Below are 20,371 nucleotides of genomic sequence, written 5' to 3'. Positions count from 1 at the left end.
ATGGGTAAGAAAAATAAATAAGAATAAAATAATTTAAAATAACAGTAAATTCACTGTTAAATGATAAAAATTAATAAACAGTCCTTTATATTCACACAAAGCTTATCTTTTAGCTTTTCTATTTTTAATATTTAACACTGCAGTACCATGTTGTTTAATCTCTTTTAACCGTTTAACGGTAAACATTTATACTCAGTTTGACCTGACGTCACGTTACGCAATCATGAGCCAGCCTTCGCCATAGTAGATGTGTAAATTCGCTTCCGGGAATGGGTGTCCTGCGGTGACCAGATGTGATTTTTATTAACTTTTTATGTTTTAGTTTTTCTACTCTCAGACAGTTGCAGCAGAAGAGATACTGAAAATGTGACCTGTCGTCACTTTAAGACACGCACAAATAATGAAAGCAGGAGTGGGTGTGATTGCATATTGGCGCACTTGAGTTCTCTGGTCACAAGTTTCAAAGTCCTGCAGTTCTTTCTACGCATAGCAGCACAGTTGAGCTCAACATAATGGCCCGATATGAACTTGTTAAACGATCAGTAGCTCTGATCACTCTTACTAACCCACCAGTCAATGCCTTAAGGTGAGTGAAAACTTTATTGTTAAAATAGTAACGTTAAAACGTTTATTGTTAAAACTTGCGCTTTCATTTTTTAATCAATTTGTAAGTGTTCTCCATAAATAAACCTCAAACTATAGTGATTGATGAGCTCGCACACAATATATGGTTGAATGTAATTGATCGCATGTCCAAAAAGTTTTGCATATTTAAAATAACAATAAATAAGTCATAAAATTATTACAAGTTTGCAACATAGCATCATTGAAAGGACTATTCAAGAGCTTTATTATAAGTTCATTTAAGTCAGTATCTGTATGGATTAACTTGCTCTTTCTTCTCAGTTCTGCAGTGCGTCATGCCATCTCGAAGACCATGGAGCGAGCCCTGAGTGACCCAAAGGTCACGGCTGTGGTGATCTGTGGAGAGAATGGGCGATTCTGTGGAGGTTAGTATATAAAACCAAAAACAAAAGATTGCTTTTCTGTGAAATCTGTCAACTATGACTCCAAAATCTGCAGACTGGCTCTGCCTTTTGGCTACTAAATAGATAGACTTTGGAATTTGCCACCAGCAAAACTTGACTCTTCCAGCCTTCCAATTAGGCCAAAAGTCGACTTATTGTAGCCTTAAAGGGGTTAACATTTAAATTTGCTTGCTATTTGTGTAATGACACTGTACATTAAAGATAATAATATTGTAAATAATCTTCACTTTTTGTTTATATTCATATTATCTCAGTGTGAGGTCAGGAGCCATGTGTTTTGTTTTGCTTTTTTTACACTCTTGACATTTTTTTTTTTTTTTTTTTGAGTTGTTGACCACCATGGACCGTGGTTTCAGCTAAAAGTCCTAAAAATCCACCTGATGTACCTCTTGGACGGTCCATAGTTGAATAAATAACTATTGCCATCTAGTGGAATTACACAAGAAAACATATTTTCAAACGTTTTTATCCCTTTTACTCAAAAATACATAAGATTAATTCTATTTTTACAATATTGACTGTTTCATATTGCGCTAATGTTTGACCAAGCGCAAGTTTAGCATTATGCTCTGAATGTTTTTGCTTGTACTCGGAGGCTTAGTGCTTAAATTTTTTTACATAATATGAATAAATTGCATAATAGTTGTATATGGTTTTGACGTGTACTTACAGTGTTACTACCGAAGAAAGTGCAAGGATTTATAAGGCAACTACACAGTTAAAGGCTAGGTTCAGGGGTAGGTTTAGGACTAGCTACTCAGGTTATATAATGACTATGACACAGTAAGTACTGTGTATGCAAAACAGTGACTTTAAAACAAAGTACTACCAGAGTTTCCCCAAAAATGAAAATTACCTCATAATTTACTCACTCTCAAGCCAACTTTGGCGTATATGATTTTGTTCTTTCAGATGAACACACTTCAAGTAATTTTAAGTTTTATTCTTGCTCTTCTTTGCTGTATAATGCTGTTGGGTAATGTCATTTGTTGTTTGTTGTCATCTTCTCTTCACATAAACTGTGTGGAGCTTCTACTACTATCCACATTCGTCTGCTCTCACCAGAGCTGCTGTAAATGTGTCTTACATACAGTACAGTATGTCAAGTCAGAGGTCAGCCAAGAAATTGTTGGGAATGTTTATTGTAAATTTAAATAAATAAATAAAAAGTTGCAGCAGAGCGTTTGGCAGCCACTGGAGTCAGTGATTTGAATTTATAATTACAAAATGTAAAATTATTTTGTTACTGAAACGAATAAACCCTCGGGCACCATGTAAGTTATTTTTTTTATGGATTTATTCACTTTTTAAAGCCTTAAAAAGGGCTCCTACCAACAGTATTATACAATATGGAAAAGCCAGAATAAAACTCAAAACAAAGAAAGTCAAAGAAACCGAGGTAGATTGAGGGTGAGTCAATTATGGTGTCATTTTCATTTTTGGCTAAACTATCAGTCCAGGGAAAATGCATACTATTTTATGAATTGAAATAGTAATTTCTCACCAAATCGGTTTATTTTAACATGGTTTTAGATACCTCACTTTCTAGAGACCAACTCATGTCAGATGTTGATGCATTCTTCTGCAGGTGCTGACATCCGTGAGTTTGCTGGACCATTGAGAGGACCTCCACTGGTTCCTTTGTTGGATGCCATAGAGGCAGGAGAGAAGCCTGTGGTTGCTGCCATAGAAGGGGTTGCTTTAGGTGGAGGCTTTGAATTAGCCCTAGTCTGTCATTACCGCATTGCACACTACAAGGTAAACCATTTTATGCTGCTGTTTATTCTTTAAAGCATTCATTCTAACGACTAGCTTGCGCAATGCTGTCCAGTGCTGATCTGGTCTTTAGTTAATTGGTTGAACTTTGATATCAATGTTTCTCCAAGTTATCATAGCAGGGCAAGGTTGTTTTTTTGTGGTTTAGAAGAAGAACTTGTCCTGTATTATGTGTTCAAGGCACGTCTTGGACTTCCAGAGGTGACTTTAGGCATTCTGCCAGCTGCGGGGGGAACACAGCGTCTACCCAGACTCATTGGAATTCCTGCTGCCCTAGAACTGATCACCACTGGTAAATCATACACTTATCGCACTGGCAAACCTGCAATTCATTCCAACTGATTTTGGCCCCGTTGCTAACTTCAATCACACACTTTCTCTGCAAGACCCCCAAAAACATTTTGGACAAAAGTGAACAGGTGCAAATGTGTGAAATATACAATTAAAGACAAAATAATTAGCCCAGCTGTGAAATTTTTATTATTTTACAAACATTGCCCAAGCAAGGTTTAACAGTAAGAAGATTTCTTTCTTTCATTTCTTTTGTCTTTGCCATGATTACAGTACATATTATTTTACTAGTCAATTTTTAAGATACTTGTGTTTAGCTTAAAGTGCAATTTAATGATTTTATGCAATTTAAACATATTGTATGGCGATGATTATAATAATTTTATAAAAGCATTTGTTATAACACTGTAGTTATACCAATATTAAAAACATGAATGTACATCAGAGTTTACTGTATGTTTAAAGAAACAGTCTATCTTGAAGTGAATCATATTTCCAGTAAAAATCACCAAATAATGTCAATAAACCATCCTGGGAACTACATGTACAATAACATGTTTAAATTTACCTCAGTAAAAGCCATTCAATGACCAAAACTCAACATAACATGTTAAATTTACCTCAGTAAAAGCCATTCAATGACCAAAACTCAACATAACATGTTAAATTTACCTCAGTAAAAGCCATTCAATGACCAAAACTCAACATAACATGTTAAATTTACCTCAGTAAAAGCCATTCAATGACCAAAACTCAACATAACATGTTAAATTTACCTCAGTAAAAGCCATTCAATGACCAAAACTCAACATAACATGTTAAATTTACCTCAGTAAAAGCCATTCAATGACCAAAACTCAACATAACATGTTAAATTTACCTCAGTAAAAGCCATTCAATGACCAAAACTCAACATAACATGTTAAATTTACCTCAGTAAAAGCCATTCAATGACCAAAACTCAACATAACATGTTAGGTTTACCTCAGTAAAAGCCATTCAATGACTACAACTCAGCACAACATGTTAAATTTACCCTAGTAAAAGCCATTCAATGTCTACAACTCAACACAAAATGTTAAATTTACCTCAGTAAAAGCCATTCAACCCTACTGAAAAATCCAGCTTAAACCAGCCTAAGCTGGTTGGCTGGTTTTAGCTGGTCGACCAGGCTGGTTTTAGAGGGGTTTTGGCCACTTCCAGGCTGGTTTCCAGCCATTTCAGGCCTGGTCTTAGCTGGTCAGGCTGGGAGATGACCAGCTAAAACCAGCTTGACCAGCCTAGCCAAGCTGGAAGTCCAGACAAAACCAGCTATATCCAGCGTAAACCAGGCTGGTCAAGCTGGTTTTAGCTGGATTTGTCTGGTCATTTTCCAGCCTGACCAGCTAAGACCAGGCTGGAAATGGCTGGAAACCAGCCTGGAAGTGGCCAAAACCCCTCTAAAACCAGCCTGGTCGACCAGCTAAAACCAGCCAACCAGCCTAGGCTGGTTTAAGCTGGATTTTTCAGCAGGGAATGACTACAACTCAACACAAAATGTTAAATTTACCTCAGTAAAAGCCATTCAATGACTACAACTCAACACAAAATGTTAAATTTACCTCAGCAAAAGCCATTCAATGACTACAACTCAACACAAAATGTTAAATTTACCTCAGTAAAAGCCATTCAATGACTACAACTCAACACAAAATGTTAAATTTACCTCAGTAAAAGCCATTCAATGACTACAACTCAACACAAAATGTTAAATTTACCTCAGTAAAAGCCATTCAATGACTACAACTCAACACAAAATGTTAAATTTACCTCAGTAAAAGCCATTCATTGACCAAAACTTAACTCAACATGTTAAATTTACCTCATTAAAAGCCATTCAATGATCAAAACTCAACATAACATGCTAATTTTACCTCAGCAAAAGCCATTCAATGACCAAAACTCAACATGTTAAATGAACCTCAGTAAAAACCATTCAATAACCAAAACTTAACATAACATGTTACATTTAATTACTTCAGTAAAAGCCATTTAGTGACCAAAACATAATATAATGTTACATTTCTCTTAGTAAAAACCATTTAATGACCAAAATTCAACATAACATGTTAAATTTCCCTCTGTAAAATCCATCCACTGGCCAAAACTCAACACGTTAAATTAACCTCTGTAAAATCCATTCCATGACCAAAACTCAAAATAACATGTTACATTTACTTCAGTAAAAGCCATTTAGTGACCAAAACATAATATAACATGTTCAATTTACCTCAGTAAAAAACATTTAATGACCTAAATTCAACATAGCATGTTAAATTTACCTCTGTAAAAGCAATTTACTGACCAAAACTCAACATAACATGTTAAATTTACTCCTGTAAAAACATTCAATGACCAAAATTCAGTTAGCAGAAAAAACTGTACACAGAGGGAGTGATTTGCTGAGAATATTCCCTATGTATTACCTCATTCTGTTCTCAGGATTGAAAAAGACTCCCACTAGATGTCAGCATTGTATATTGTTTGCAAATGATTTAACTTGGGCTTACAACATTAATTCATCCAAAAATTAACACATACCCTCATATTATTCTTGATTCATAAACTGTTAATTTTACAGTGGAACACAAAAGGAATGTTTTTTTTGCAGTGCTTATTTCATACATTTCTTTTGAACATTCTCTAGACGTTTATTCCTGTGGTTAAATAACAGCATGCAGGATTGAACATTTGTGAGCGCAAGTTATTAATTGAAATTTTTGTGTGAACCAGACTTTTTACAAATGAGCACAAATGTGATTTCAGTTGTTTTATGATTACGCTGGGATTTTCCTCACCCGGTGTCATAATATATTAAGAAAAATAGTCTAGTAAAGCATCCTACATGGCTCAGTTTAGCATCAGTTGAACTATTTATTTCTTTTTTTTTTTCTAACAGGACGCCACGTCTCAGCCCAGGAGGCTTTGAAGCTGGGCATGGTGGACCAGGTCACAGAGCAGAATACTTGTGAGGTGGCTCTGGAGTTCGCTCTGAAGGCTGTAGGTATGTTTTGTGCCTGTGAAGCAGAAATACGGATATTAAACGAGCGTAAGGGAATCCGAGTCTTTGGCAGGCTTTCAGAGTCAGGGGGGAAGCACCAGATAAATCCTTTGTCGCAGCAAATGGAATTAATGTTTCATATCCTTGTCAACGAGATTCAGAGCCGTTCTGTGCTGCTGATCCATTTTTCAAGAAGTGAAAAGGAGCAAACATTATTCGAATATTAATTGCGGCCCTTCTGAGCACTGAAGAACGTTTTGAGCAGATTACATTTTTAATAGCAGTCAAGTTCTTGTGGAGTATTGCCTATCTTTTATTCAGTTTTATGATAAGATGTTGTTTATATGATCTAAAACTCAAAAAACATGGTAATAATTGTATTTAGGGACTGGCTGTTATGATTCAAGGGAAGTATAAAATCTTTATTAATGATCATATATTGAATAGTGAATTTTCTGCAAAGTTATTAGACGCTCTCTGGAAAATTAATGTCAATCCTTCAACTGCTGCTTGACCCCTCATTTCCTCCAATAATGAAAGAATCATTTGAGAGCAATTAAACCATTGAAAGGACTGCTTGATTCATGTGAAGCGATTCATCTTTTGGAGGTCTATGGTAAAGCGTTGCTGTTGGTTGTATTCTCGCTGAGGCTAGGAGAGAGCAGATCTTTTGTAATGTGACAGTCTTACGGAGAGATCAGGGTTCATGTGGAGTCAGGATAAGCTTTGGAGGGAGATTAAAGATTGGCCACACAACTAATGCTCGCTCACTGTAATCACACGCTGAGCGAAGATCAACACGGCCAAATCCTCACAACAGTCAACTAAATGGAATTGCAATAGCAGACGTGGCACAGGTATAGTGGACGTGAGCCAAATGCACCTGACTTCACTGACTGAAGGGAAATGGCTATTATAAACAGTCCAGAGCATTCAAATATGGCAGGATGTAAACATGTTGATTCTACCGGGAATTTGTTTAAAAGGGAATGACCAGGAACTAGCCTTGATGATCAAACTCATGAATGTGAATCTTTTTACCTTAATAGAAGTATATTATATTATGATATAATTTCCACTAGGGTGGCACAGTGGCTCAGTGGTTAGCACTGTCGCCTCACAGCAAGAAGGTCACTGGTTCGAGTCCTGGCTGGGCCATTTCTGTGTGGAGAATTTTCTCTCCATGTTCATGCGGGTTTCCTCCGTGTACTCCTCCCACAGCACAGAGACATGCGCTACAGGTGAATTGGGTAAACAGAGTTGGCCGTAGTGTATAAGTGTGTGTGAATGTGAATGGGGGTTTTCCAGGGTTGTGGCTGGAAGGGCATCCACTGCGTTAAACATATGCCGGAATATTTGGCGGTTCATTCCGCTGTGGTGACTTCTGATAAATTAGGGACTAAGCCGAAGGAAATTTAATGAATGAATAATCTGCATTAAAAGAGTTAATTTTACCCAGAAGTCTTCACAAAAACAAAAAAGGCAACATAACAAATCAACACAAAGCAAAAAAATATATAAATTTGAACCCTAGCAGGATACACATTGTTAACGCTTAACAACAAGTTCACGGGACAAATAAAGCAGAAAAACTTCTGAATGCTCACTATTTCTGGTTAAAGGTTTACACACTTATATCTACTGAAATGAAGTGTACCAAATCAAGTATGTTTCAAAATATTTGAATCATACTATAAATTTCCATTTTGTTTTAAATTTCGCTTTAGGACGAGCTCCCATTTGTGAAAAGCTGAAATAATGTTTTGATAGTTATCATGTAATATATTTATGTAGCTTTAATATCTCAAGTTTTAATTGTGTACTAATAAAGAATTTACTTTCTTATTTTTGTCACAGTATATTTATGTATGTATGTGTACTGTGTGTGTGTGGCATTGCTTTTATTTGGTAAAATTTCAATAAATTATGATAATAATTATAAAAATTCAATTTATTAGCAAGTATTTAAATAAAAAAAAACAATAATAGTAAAACATGTCTATCGAAACCTAAATCCATTCATTCATTCAGTCATTTTACTTCAGCTTAGTCTCTACTTCAGAGGTCGCCACAGCACAATGAACCGCCAACTTATCCAGCATATGTTTTACACAGCGGATACCCTTCCAGTTGCAACCCAGTACTGGGAAACACCCATACACTCTCACATTTACACACACACATACACTATGGACAATTTAGCTTATTCGATTCTCCTACAGCATATGTCTTTGGACTGTGGGGGAAAATGGAGCAACCGGAGGAAACCCGCGCGAACATGGGGAGAACATGCAAACTATATACAGAAATGTCAAATGGTCCAGCTGAGACTCGAACCAGCGACCTTCTTGCTGTGAGGTGACAGTGCTAACCACAGAGCCACCGTGCCTCCCAACCCGAATCTACATATTAGAAAAGGATTGATAGTGAAATTATTTAAAACAACATTTAATACAAAATAAAATGTAAGAAAGTAATACAAATGAGTATAGTAATTGTATTTAAAAATATTTCAGCTTTACCAACTCAACAATTTTGCACAGTAGCAATATAAGAATATTATTATACTTCATAATGATGATATAAATCTTGATGATGATATTTTGTTGTACACTAAAAAAATGCAGGGTTCAGAATTCATTCATGTTGTCCCAACACAAATCCAGTTAACTTAACTCTTTTATTGAACATAAAAATATTAAGTTGTCCCAATAAAATCTCAAGAATTGTGTTGTTTAAGCTCATTTTAATTAAGTAGTTTGAACAAGTAAAATAAAATGTTTGAGTGTATCATTGTTTTTGAATCAATAACAAGATTAAAGATTTATTAACGTAACCTTTTTGCTATTTAAATACATCAACTATTAAACATTCAAGCCATATCTGTTTGGTTTAGCTAACTATTTAATTAATATTTTATTTTTGTTATAATTTTTAACAGAAAATAATGTATAAAGTAACCATGCTGATTCTCCCTCAGCACATTTTGTAGCATCTCTCTCTCTCTCGTCTCTCATCGCTACAGAGATTTATCTTGCTTTGCAGTTGCTGAAACATCTGCCACATGCACCTATCAGGATCTGACCCAGCCGTACTTAAATAAATCACAGCATTAGTGATTCACGTCCAGCCCACAGCATCACAGATTAACCACACAAACATCTATATCATCCAGAACAGCACAGCACACTAGATATCAGAAGTATACACTCAGTATACTTTTATTTACTTGTTACTCATATTCACTGAACAGTGAAAATATGTCCTGCATCATTTGCAGATTATCGCTAAATTGAGAGAAACTTCTAAATTTAGGATATAAATAAATCATAATCTTTAATGTAAGACACTGCAGGGCAAAACAATGTTTTCTTCATGCATCAGTACGTTTTGAGATTACAGGCTTTTTGTAATTTGCTTTTGTGTTATTTTTACTTCAATTAAAATTCATATTTTTTTAAATAAATTGTCTTGAAATGGGATTATTTTCATTTTAAATTGAAAATAAAATCTCCACTTCAGCAGCATTTACATACACAACAGTTTTATCCGTATTTTTACAGAGGGATTTGTTAATGCAGAAAATTCCTGATTATTTACGTTTATTTTTTTTTAATTTATCACAGGATTTTTTTAATTATTGAATCATATAAAATATTTTTAAAAATCTCCTCTACACCCAAAAAATATTTTTAAACTACTTATTTAAAATAAGCTGAAACAACACAATTCTTGAGATTTCATTAGGACAACTTATTTTATTTTTTATGTTCAATCCACATAAATTTGTTAAAAGTGTTGAGTTAACTTAATCGATTTGTGTTGGGACAGCATAAATAAATTGTGAGAAAAATTAAACAAGAATTTTGAAACTGATTTGATTTATTTATTTTCGAACAAAAATATCATACCTAAAATATAAAAAAATACATAGCAACATGGTTGAAAATGGAGTGGGATGAAGCACAAGCTTATTATTTTCCCTCCCCATTACCACATACATCATTTGTGTATTACTTAAACTTATTTTTTTTTTTACCTATCTCTTTTTTTTTACTTGAAATATTACTTGATATTTTATCCTTTTTGCATCTTTGACATTATATGTTTGAATTTATTTGTACCTTTACATTTTGTAACATAGCCACAGCCATGTCATCCTGCAGCCCAAGACCGGTTACTCACTGGAGCTAAGCAGGGCTGAGCCTGGTCAGTACCTGGATGGGAGACCACTAGGGAACACTAGGTTGCTGTTGGAAGTGGTGTTAGTGAGGCCAGCAGGGGGTGCTCAACCTGTGGTCTGTGTGAGTCCTAATGCCCCAGTAAAAGTGAAGGGGACACTTCACTGTCAGTGGGTGCCGTCTTTCGGATGAGACGTTAAACCGAGGTCCTGACTCTCTGTGGTCATTAAAAACCCATGGCACTTCTCATGGCCTTTCCCTGGTGTCCTGGCCAAAGTCCCTCTATCGGCCCTTACGACCATGGCCTCCCAATCATTCCCTTCCACCGAATTGGCTCGATCACTGTCTCTCCACTCCACCAATAGCTGGTGTGTGGTGAGCGCACTGGCGCCGTTGTCCTGTGGCAGCCGTCGCATCATCCAAGTGGATGCTTCACACTAGTGGTGGTGTGAAGAGACCCCCTTCATGATTGTAAAGCGCTTTGGGTGTATGGCCATACACAATAAATGCGCTATATAAATACACATTACATTACATTACATAGACCCAAAGAAAAGAAAAAAACAGTACTGCAAATAGCCATTAATTAAAATGTCATACCTTTCTCTTTTTATCCTTTGTCAATCACCTTCATCATTATATTTCTTTAGTAATATATATTTATACAACTTTTTAAATTGATTATTATGCTGACATTGTTTGAGAGTCTGATCTAGACTGTTCCATAGTTTTACCCCACATACAGGCATACACAAACTTTTTAAAGTTGTCCTTGTTTTTAACCCCCTAAAATTTAGTTTTTCTCTCAGATTATATGCCCCTTGTCTTTCTTCAAAAAAAAATTGTATGCATTTTGGAAGTAATTTATTCCTAGCTTTAAACATAAATTGTGCTGTTTTAATCTAACCAAAAATTATTTAAATCTAATAATTTAAATCTAACCAAATCATTGAACTTGAGTATCTTTAATTTAAAAAATAAAGGATTTGTATGTTCCACGGCTCATAAATTAGATTTATATGTATTCCCCCAAATTTCAACACAACAACTCATATATATGGCAATATAAGTGTGTTAAGTAATATATACATTGATTTATTGTCCAGGATAAATCTTGCTTTATACACTATTGCTTCAGTTTTTACTAATTTTGATATTACATTATTTATTTGCGGTTTTCAACTAATTTTATGATCCAATACAACACAGACAAACTTAATTGCATATACTCATTCTTCATCTATTGTTCAGATTTTGGGCTAGAAATGTGTATAAATTAGTGAATATTCAATTAAATAACATTTCATTTAAATACTTAGACACAACATTTGTCAAAATATTGACATTTTTTGCAATGTTTTATATGACCAGTCAACTGTAGAAGAATAACTTTTTTTTTTAGCTCATTTACTTGCAGTGTCCTGCATTAACAGTGGTGAAAGTGGACAAAAATGTTGGTTTGTGGTTCTGCTGGCCCTTTAAAGCTCATCAGAGTGACCCAGATTCCAGAGAGAAAGATGAATCTAATGCAGTTAGACGCTATATTGAATCAAGTACCGCCCTGCGTAATCCTTTTACTGAGGCAGGAAGTCAAATGCTAGAAGCACTAGAAATTCAGTTTTGATGAGCTGTTGTGTGTGTGTGTTGATTTGTTGTGTGTGCATGTATATGCGTGGCCAGGAATGTAGAAGTGTGAATGGGTGTAAAGCTGAGATGTAGACATTGACGTTGTCTGGCTCATTGGCATTTTCATGTTATACTTCAGCGGTTTTCAAACTAGCATCCATAGACTAGTTCCAGTAAAAAAAAAAAAAATAAAATAAAATAATTAGCAATTAGCACATAAAGTGTTCTTTGCAGCAAAGCACAAGTCCCGATATTCCACATTCGACAGATCTTTAAAGCCAAATTAATTAAAAGTTCCCCTCGAACTGAAAGCACAGCCATGTGAATAAAAAAATAACACATGTATGGGTAGGTTTTTACATATATTGTTGAAAAATAAATATGTACATATATATATAACGCCAGGTTCAATACTCTCACAGGTCCCCTGAAGTGCCTTGAAATATGCAGCTTTGTTTGAGGTGACAGTTTCTGTTGAAACTGGATGATGGGCGGGACATGAACTGATAACCCATCCCCTTCTTTAAAAATAGACAATAGTAGGGCTGCACAATATATAGTTTCAGCATCTATATCGCAATGTGCATGTCTGCAATAGTAAAATCGCAGGAGTGTTGAGTTTAAATGTTGGGATTATAGTTAACCAGAAGCCACAGTTCAGAACAGAAAAGACTTTTGGGGTAACTAAAGAGCTTAACCATAATGCACTGAAAGTTTCAGCCTGATTGGTTGCAAACTATTTATGTGGGCTGAATTTAAACAAACAAATTAAGTTGAACATTACTACGATTAACTTGTTTGTTTAAATTCTGCCTAAATAAATTGTTTGCAACCACTTATCTTAAATTTAGAAAATTGAATGATTTTTTTTCAGTGTACTTTAAATCTATTATGTTTTACTTTCATATTTTTTATAGGCAAACCACTGTCTTCTCGAAGACTGAGCATGCTGACCACACCGTGTCCTCCAGGTCTGGATGGCATATTTGAAGCAGCCACCATGCAGGTCCAAAAGAAGGCTCGAGGTGTGATGGCACCTTTGGCTTGTGTTCAGGCGGTGCGGGCAGCTACACTGCCTTACAGTGAGGGGATAAAAAGGGAAGGTGAACTGATGGCCACTCTCTTCAGCTCAGGCCAGGCTCAGGCTCTTCAGTACAGCTTCTTTGCTCAGAGGACGGCTGAGAAGTGGATTTTACCCAGTGGAGCTCAGTGGAACAATAGCAAACCCAGAGAGATCCAGAGTGCGGCCGTCATAGGTAACAAATGAGAAAGTCTTTATTATATTATTTATGATATTATATTTTCAACACTACAGTAGGTATTACTTACATGGTTATAGCCTATAATAATAATGATAAATACATTTTTATTGGATTTCACTGACTTTCATTGTGTAGACCAGGGATTCCCAAACTTTTTTATTCCGGGACCCACCTAGGCAAGTAATTCAATCTCAAGACCCACCATAATATTTTAATATGGAAAAATGGGTAAAAAAATTTTTATCCATTTAAAGCAGTCAAAAATATATGGTGTGTGGCTTTTTGGATTTTGTGATTTGATATGCACAAGATAAGGCTCGAACTGCTTTTTGTTGGATGCTGGCTGTAACTGTGATCATTTTTTTGTTGAAAAAGATACTCTTCTTTTTTTAAAAGAGAATATGATCAATCTTTGATCAAGCCCCGTCACATCACAGCAAATTCCACGGCTAGTGTATAGTCATAAGAAACTAAATAGCTTTTTGATCGACTACTACAAGCTGGGAAAAGGTCAGATACATATGCCAATGCAATTAACATTATTGCTGAATTGATCTAATATTTACACATTTGCTTGAGGAAGGAATGATGGGGGTAGTTACATTACTATTACTATTTTCGATAATAACTATGCCCTTCCATAACATTAGGTAACGTTAAAACTTACAGATAGCACTATAGCTATTTATTGATTAGCAATCTGTCAACATTGGGATGGAAAAAATATGGCATTTTTGGCAAATACATAGCAAACATTAGAAAATATTGACAATAAAATAAAAGGTTTAGCCAATTAAAATCAATGGCTTATCCAGAAATTAAATAAAGCTCGAAAATCTATTATTCACTTTCAATTGTATTTGCATATTGATTAAACTTACTATAGCTATTTAGTGAAGAGCAGCAAATGAATCTCTCATTGTGTTTTGTTTGATTGTGTTTTGTTAATGTAAGAATACACAGATCTATAATGAAGCATTCAATTACTTTAGTAACTGTTTGTGCTCATTTAAGAGAAAATTAGTAGTGTTTAAAGTAAAACACGCTGGAAGGAGCAAAAAGAAAAAAAAAACGAAAGAAAGAAGCACTTTTCCGACGGTCCCTTACTGAGAGCTCCGTTCTGCGCAAGCTCTACCGGCTAAATGCAGATTGCGAGAGCTCAAACGGCTCAGTGCTAGTAATGTCGAGCGAAAAAAAGAAAAAGACAGCTGTGAAACATAACCAGCTTTGTCTTTTTTGTAGGAAACACACTTTAGATATTTTTAGGGTAAGAGGTTTTTGATTTATTGCCGTCAGTCATACTGGTTTTGATTCACCGAAATGTAAATATAGCTGCAGCTATGTGACGTTGCGCGACCCACCTTTGTTCACTGTGCGACCCACTTGTGGGTCGCGACCCACAGTTTGAAAACCGCTGGTGTAGACAATAAAACTTTTACAGTAAATAATAATAATAATATTAATTTCATAAATCATGCATGTCATTCAAAGTGACTTTCATCTGTGGAACAAATATTATTATGATTATTAGTACTGTTGTTGTTATTATCATTATTTTTATTATTATTATTATTATTATTATTATTATGTGTGGCATTTATTCACATTTCAAAGTTATTTAAAATTATTTAACTTAAAGTGATTTCAATGCTGACATTTGGTACATTTGTAGAACAATACAAAACTTTTATATATTAAAAATATATATTAATTGTCTAATTTCTGTTCAGTATTCTTATCTTGGGCAGCGTAGTATGCACTTATTGGTTACTATTAAAGGGTCATGACACCCCCCACTTTCGGTTCAGGTCTACCTCAGATTTTTTTCAAAAGATGCATCATAATGGGCGTGGAGCTCTGCGAGCAAAGGGCAGGAGTGGGTGTGGCCAGCAGGGTAGAAGGAGGGAGCGAACAACTGTTATCAGTCAGCTCACAAAATGAGAAACAAACACAAAGGAGACGCATGATTTTATAGTTTACTAAGTTAAAATGCAAAGAAATAAACAGTAATTTAATGCTCTGCTACATTTGTTATTCGTTACTTCATATACAGATAACCACAATTTATACTATTATAAAGAAAATCGTGTTCATATAAACACTATAAATGAGGACTTCTCCCTCAATCCTCAGGTCTGAATCATAGGTCTGAATGCAGACTCAGTGCACCAGGTCTCTTGCCCTGTCTATTTTAACCATTAGCCCTGTTGGTAATCTAGAGGATTTAGGCAAACACAGCAGAACGGTGATGTGTCTAAATGTGAACAAACTCCTGATAAAAGACAACATCCGCCATTCTCCAATTCTCGTACTGCTCTCCTGACAAAAATGCTTGCTGCACACAAACAGCTTTGCTGTATTGGCCCTGACAGCATCGCGGGGAAAAACATGCAACAAACCCTGTGGATCATGGAAACACACACATACGACCCTTCATGAACAGCTAAATACTCTGTGCCGTGGGTCCGTGTCTCACAGCTTGGCAGTTATGAATAATTTAGTAGCCAGCTCTTCTCATAGGATAAGAAAACTCAGCTATGAATAATAATGAGAAACCGACGCGTTATCTTTGCACTTGGAGTTTTGCACTACTTCGCCGATTTTGATCCCGCCCCAAAAATCATTTTAAACCCGGAAGCTGAAGTGAGCTGACAAAAGCTCAAAATTATCCAGTTTTTCCCACAATTAAAGCTAACAGGTGCTAACATTGTCTTAACTGATGCTTAACACACACAAATCTGTTAAAATCTCTAAAAAAGTACTCGAGGGTTTTGTGAACCTTAAGTGCTTCTAATGTTGAAAATATGTATGCCTGAAATTTAAGACAAGCAGACATGTTCTCTTATCAACAGAGGCAGTTTGCAAACCATCATGCATAGAAATCTGCCACCATTTCACCAGCTGCCAATGTGCCTATGTTGTTTGATGCTATTTCAAATTGGTGGTTTGGTTTTGCTCCCTATTAACCATTAATATGTCACCCTTCTAGGTCTAGGCACTATGGGAAGGGGGATAGTTGTGTCTTTGGCACGAGTGGGAATTTCTGTCATAGCTGTGGAGTCAGAAAAGAAACTCTTGGAGACGGGCAGGCAGATGGTGATTGGCATGCTGGAGAGAGATGCTAAAAGACGAGGAGTGAGTGCCTCCCTCAATCTCCTCAAGTTCTCCCTCAGTCTGCAGGACCTGAAGGATGTGGATCTCGTCATTGAAGCGGTCTTTGAAGACATGGCACTTAAGAAGCAGATTTTCAGGGAACTCTCCAGGGTGTGTAGACCAGCCACTCTGCTTTGCTCTAACACCTCTGGTCTGGATGTGGATGCGCTGGCTGGTGTGACGGACAGACCTCAGCTTGTTGCTGGGATGCACTTCTTTTCGCCTGCTCACGTCATGAAGCTCCTGGAAGTCGTATGCGGGCCGCGTTCCTCAAAGGAAGCCATAGCTACAGCGATGAGCCTTGGGAAGAGGATGGGGAAGGTGAGTGTGGCAGTTGGAAACTGCCCTGGTTTTGTTGGAAACCGCATGCTGATGCCTTACCTAGAGCAAGCCACCTTCCTGCTGGAAGAAGGGGCAACACCTCAACAAATCGACAAGGCTCTGGAGGACTTTGGTTTCGCCATGGGAGTCTTCAGGATGTCTGATCTTGCAGGTCTTGACGTTGGTTGGAGAGTCCGGAAAGAATCAGGCTTGACCGGGCCTGATGTTGACCCCAAAAATCCTCCACGTAGACGCCAAGGGCGAAAGTACTGCCCCATTCCAGACATGGTCTGCCAGCAAGGCCGGTTTGGCCAGAAGACTGGTCGTGGATGGTACATGTATGACAAACCAGGGGATACAAACGCTAAGCCTGACCCACTGATCCAGAACCTTCTGGAGACCTACAGGAGCAGGTATGGAATTCAACCACGCAAAATCACTGATCAGGAGATCATCGAGCGATGCCTTTTTGCCCTGGCCAACGAAGGCTTTAGAATTCTGGAGGATAAAATTGCAGGCCAACCTGAAGATATCGATGTCATCTATCTGTTCGGTTATGGCTTTCCAAGGCACCGAGGAGGACCCATGTTCTACGCCAGCATGGTGGGCCTGGAAAGAGTGCTTGAGAGGTTGGAGTATTACCACCATGCCCTTCCTGATGTGCCTCATTTGGAGCCCAGTCCTCTGCTGAAAAAACTTGTGGCTCGCGGAAGTCCTCCTATCCAGAAATGGAGAGAGCATATTAAAAGCATGCACAGTCATCTCTAAGTGCACTATGTTCAACGTGCCAAATATGTTCAGCTTAATGCACTACAAAAAACCTGCCATTAATAAAGAATAGATTTTCTAAACTCTTCACCTCGTCTTCTTGACAATTTTTATGTGTCCTTGAATAGGTTTTAATAGCCTCTGGCTGTGTATTTTTAGCTTTTCTTAGAAGCAAACTCTTGCGGTTTCCCATTAGGGCTACTGTCAGTGATTACCTTGTTCATTTTTGCACTGATGTCATATTGGTGTTTCATTCACTCTGCATTAGCCAAGTGCCCTTTTTATCTTTGATGGATTTTTCCAGGAAGAGATGCTTCTCAGAAATTGCACAAACACCAACATCAAAACTATTATCAGTTAGAATTCCAGCCTGAACTCACAAGGAAACGTAAGTATTTTACGCTTTGACAGTTTAGTGGTTAATTCGTACGAGTTCAGTTGTACGAAAATGTACGATTTTAGAAAGGAGGTGTGGCATCCAACCCCATCCCTTACCCCAACCATCATTGGTTAATGAGAAAATCGGACTAAATTGTTCGAATTAGATCATACAAATTCATACGAATTAGCCACTAAATCAAAAAGTTACAAATTGCTGTGAGATTGTGTTGAGAATTCTGTGTACTATTTTTTTTTTTTTTAAAGGGTAGAAGATATACAGTTGAAGTCAGAATTATTAGCCCCCGTGAATTATCAGCACCCCTTTTTATTTTTATAATTAGGCAAGTTATTGTATACTGATTGTTTGTTCTGTAGATTATCGAACAAAATATAGCTTAAAGAGGCTAATTATTTTGACCTTAAAATGTTTTTTAAAAAAAATTCAAAACTGCTTTTATTCCAGTCGAAATAAAACAAATTAGACTTTCTCCAGAAAAAAATATATTATCAGACATACTGTGAAAATTTCCTTCATTTGATAAATATTTAAAAAAGAATAAAAATCTAAGCTGGCTAATAATTCTGATTTCAACTGTACATTGATTTATGTGATTCAAAGCAGGATTTGTTGCATACTTACTACAGTTTTCATTGTCACACAAGCCTTCAGAAATCATTTCAATGTGCTGATTTGCTGCTCAAGAAGCCCATATTATAATTTTCAGCATTGAAAACAGTTGTGCTACATATTTGTTTGTGATATTTTTTCAAGATTCTTTGATAAAGTAGTTAAACAAATCAAGAATTATTTAAAATAGAAATCGATTAATGTAAATTTAAACCAAAAATCTTACCCCAACATTTCAGTGCTACTGTGAATATATGCAGTACAAATATACAGTGCTAAGCATAATTGAGTACACCCCTTTTTGAAAATGAATATTTTTCTTTAATTCTCAGTGAATATAGGCAATGTATTTTGGTGCATTTAAATAAAACAGATTTTTAAACAGATATATTTATTAAAATAATATTTTAGTCAGAGTGGCGCAGTGGGTAGCGTTGTCGCCTTAGGTCGCTGGTTCTAGCCTCGGCTGGGTCAGTTGCCGTTTCTGTGTGAAGTTTGCATGTTCTCCCCGTGTTCGCATGGGTTTCCTCTGGGTGCTCTAGTTTTCCCCACAAGTCCAAAGACATGTGGTATAGCTGAATTGGGTACGCTAAAATTGTCCCTAGTGTATGTGTGTGAATGAGGGTGTATCAAGGGGTGTATGGATGTTTCCCTGTGGGATGTTCACAGGCAGTTCCGTTCCGCTTTGGCGATCCCAGATTAATAAAGGGACTAAGCCGAAAAGAAAACGAATGAATGAATGAACGAATGAATGAATATTTTAGTCACCAAACATATTTAGAAATTGAAATATAATGCAATTGAATTCAAGCAAAATATTGCAATGATAAAATCTACAAGCTACAAAATTTCAACAATATATATATATATATATATATATATATATATATATAAATATATATACTGTATATATATATATATATATATATACTGTATATATATATATATATATATATATATATATATATATATATATATATATATATATATATATATATTTTTTTTTTTTTTTTTTTTTTTTTTTACTTTTGTTGACTTTTCTTCTTTTTTAAAATTCTATTTAATATTTTTCTATGACAGATTTGAGTGAACTAGTTTTTGGACTATTAGCGCAAGTGATTTTTTTTTAGATTAGCTCTAGTTGGCATTTATATCCAGATATGCTTCAGTACTGAGTAATCTAATGTATATGCACAAATACATTATTGCATAGCTTCCTATTAAAAATATGAATATAAAAGATAGATTTGTGAGGGCTGTACTTATACAGTAGGTAAGACTTTAACATGACCATTACTGCCGCACCTTGTACCGCTGCCGCTCTAAAGGAGGAAGAACATGTTTTTTAGGTATGACCGCAGTTTGCAATGCAGTCCAGGGACTGGATGTGAATGGACAGATATAGCCTATACAGTATATGCTGAGCACTGTATGTGTGACACTGGACCACGTCAGTATATTTGTTACAATTGTCAAAAATACATTGTATCAAAAATTGAGTGAAAAGTATCAAATTTAATTTAGGCTATCATTGGAATATTTAGTAAAGATTGTTTGGTAAAGATAGAAAGCATATTTATTGAGCTTGCATATGATGTGTAAATCTCAACATAAAAAAATGGAAATTGTATCATTTAAATGGCTGTGCGTTCAGTTTGAGGAGCTTTTAATTATTTTGACTAAGGAGGGTCTATGTGGAAAGGCTGGACTGTGATGTGTAGTATGTATAATGTGATTTGTGCTTTGCTGCAAGGGATAAGTTAATTGGTATTTGCTGCTGCTGCTGCCGCCCAAATATATTTGAGGCTGTTTAATTAAACGCCACAAACCTCTGCATTTACCCTTTGAACTATGTCCACAGATGGTATGGCAGTCTATAAAGAGTAAATGCAAAT

General features: G+C 36.0%; 2 protein-coding genes across 2 annotated transcripts in view; both read left to right on the top strand.

The window, feature by feature from the left end:
- The window catches only part of LOC141376079 (uncharacterized), a 188,459-nt gene that overhangs the window by 113,890 nt on the left and 54,198 nt on the right, over positions 1-20,371 (top strand). The window lies entirely within an intron of this gene.
- On the top strand, positions 486-17,557 carry ehhadh (enoyl-CoA, hydratase/3-hydroxyacyl CoA dehydrogenase). Its single transcript, NM_207068.1, is given in 7 exon segments — positions 486-586; positions 907-1,010; positions 2,638-2,807; positions 3,006-3,117; positions 6,055-6,159; positions 12,881-13,219; positions 16,215-17,557. Coding segments are annotated over 7 exon segments (2,157 nt in total). The 5' UTR covers positions 486-512; the 3' UTR covers positions 17,468-17,557.

Source organism: Danio rerio, chromosome 9 (genome assembly GCF_049306965.1).
Source record: "Danio rerio strain Tuebingen ecotype United States chromosome 9, GRCz12tu, whole genome shotgun sequence".
NCBI classification, from domain to species: Eukaryota; Metazoa; Chordata; class Actinopteri; order Cypriniformes; family Danionidae; genus Danio; species Danio rerio.
Note: the sequence above shows the minus strand (reverse complement) of the source record. Positions and strands in the feature narration are given on the sequence as shown.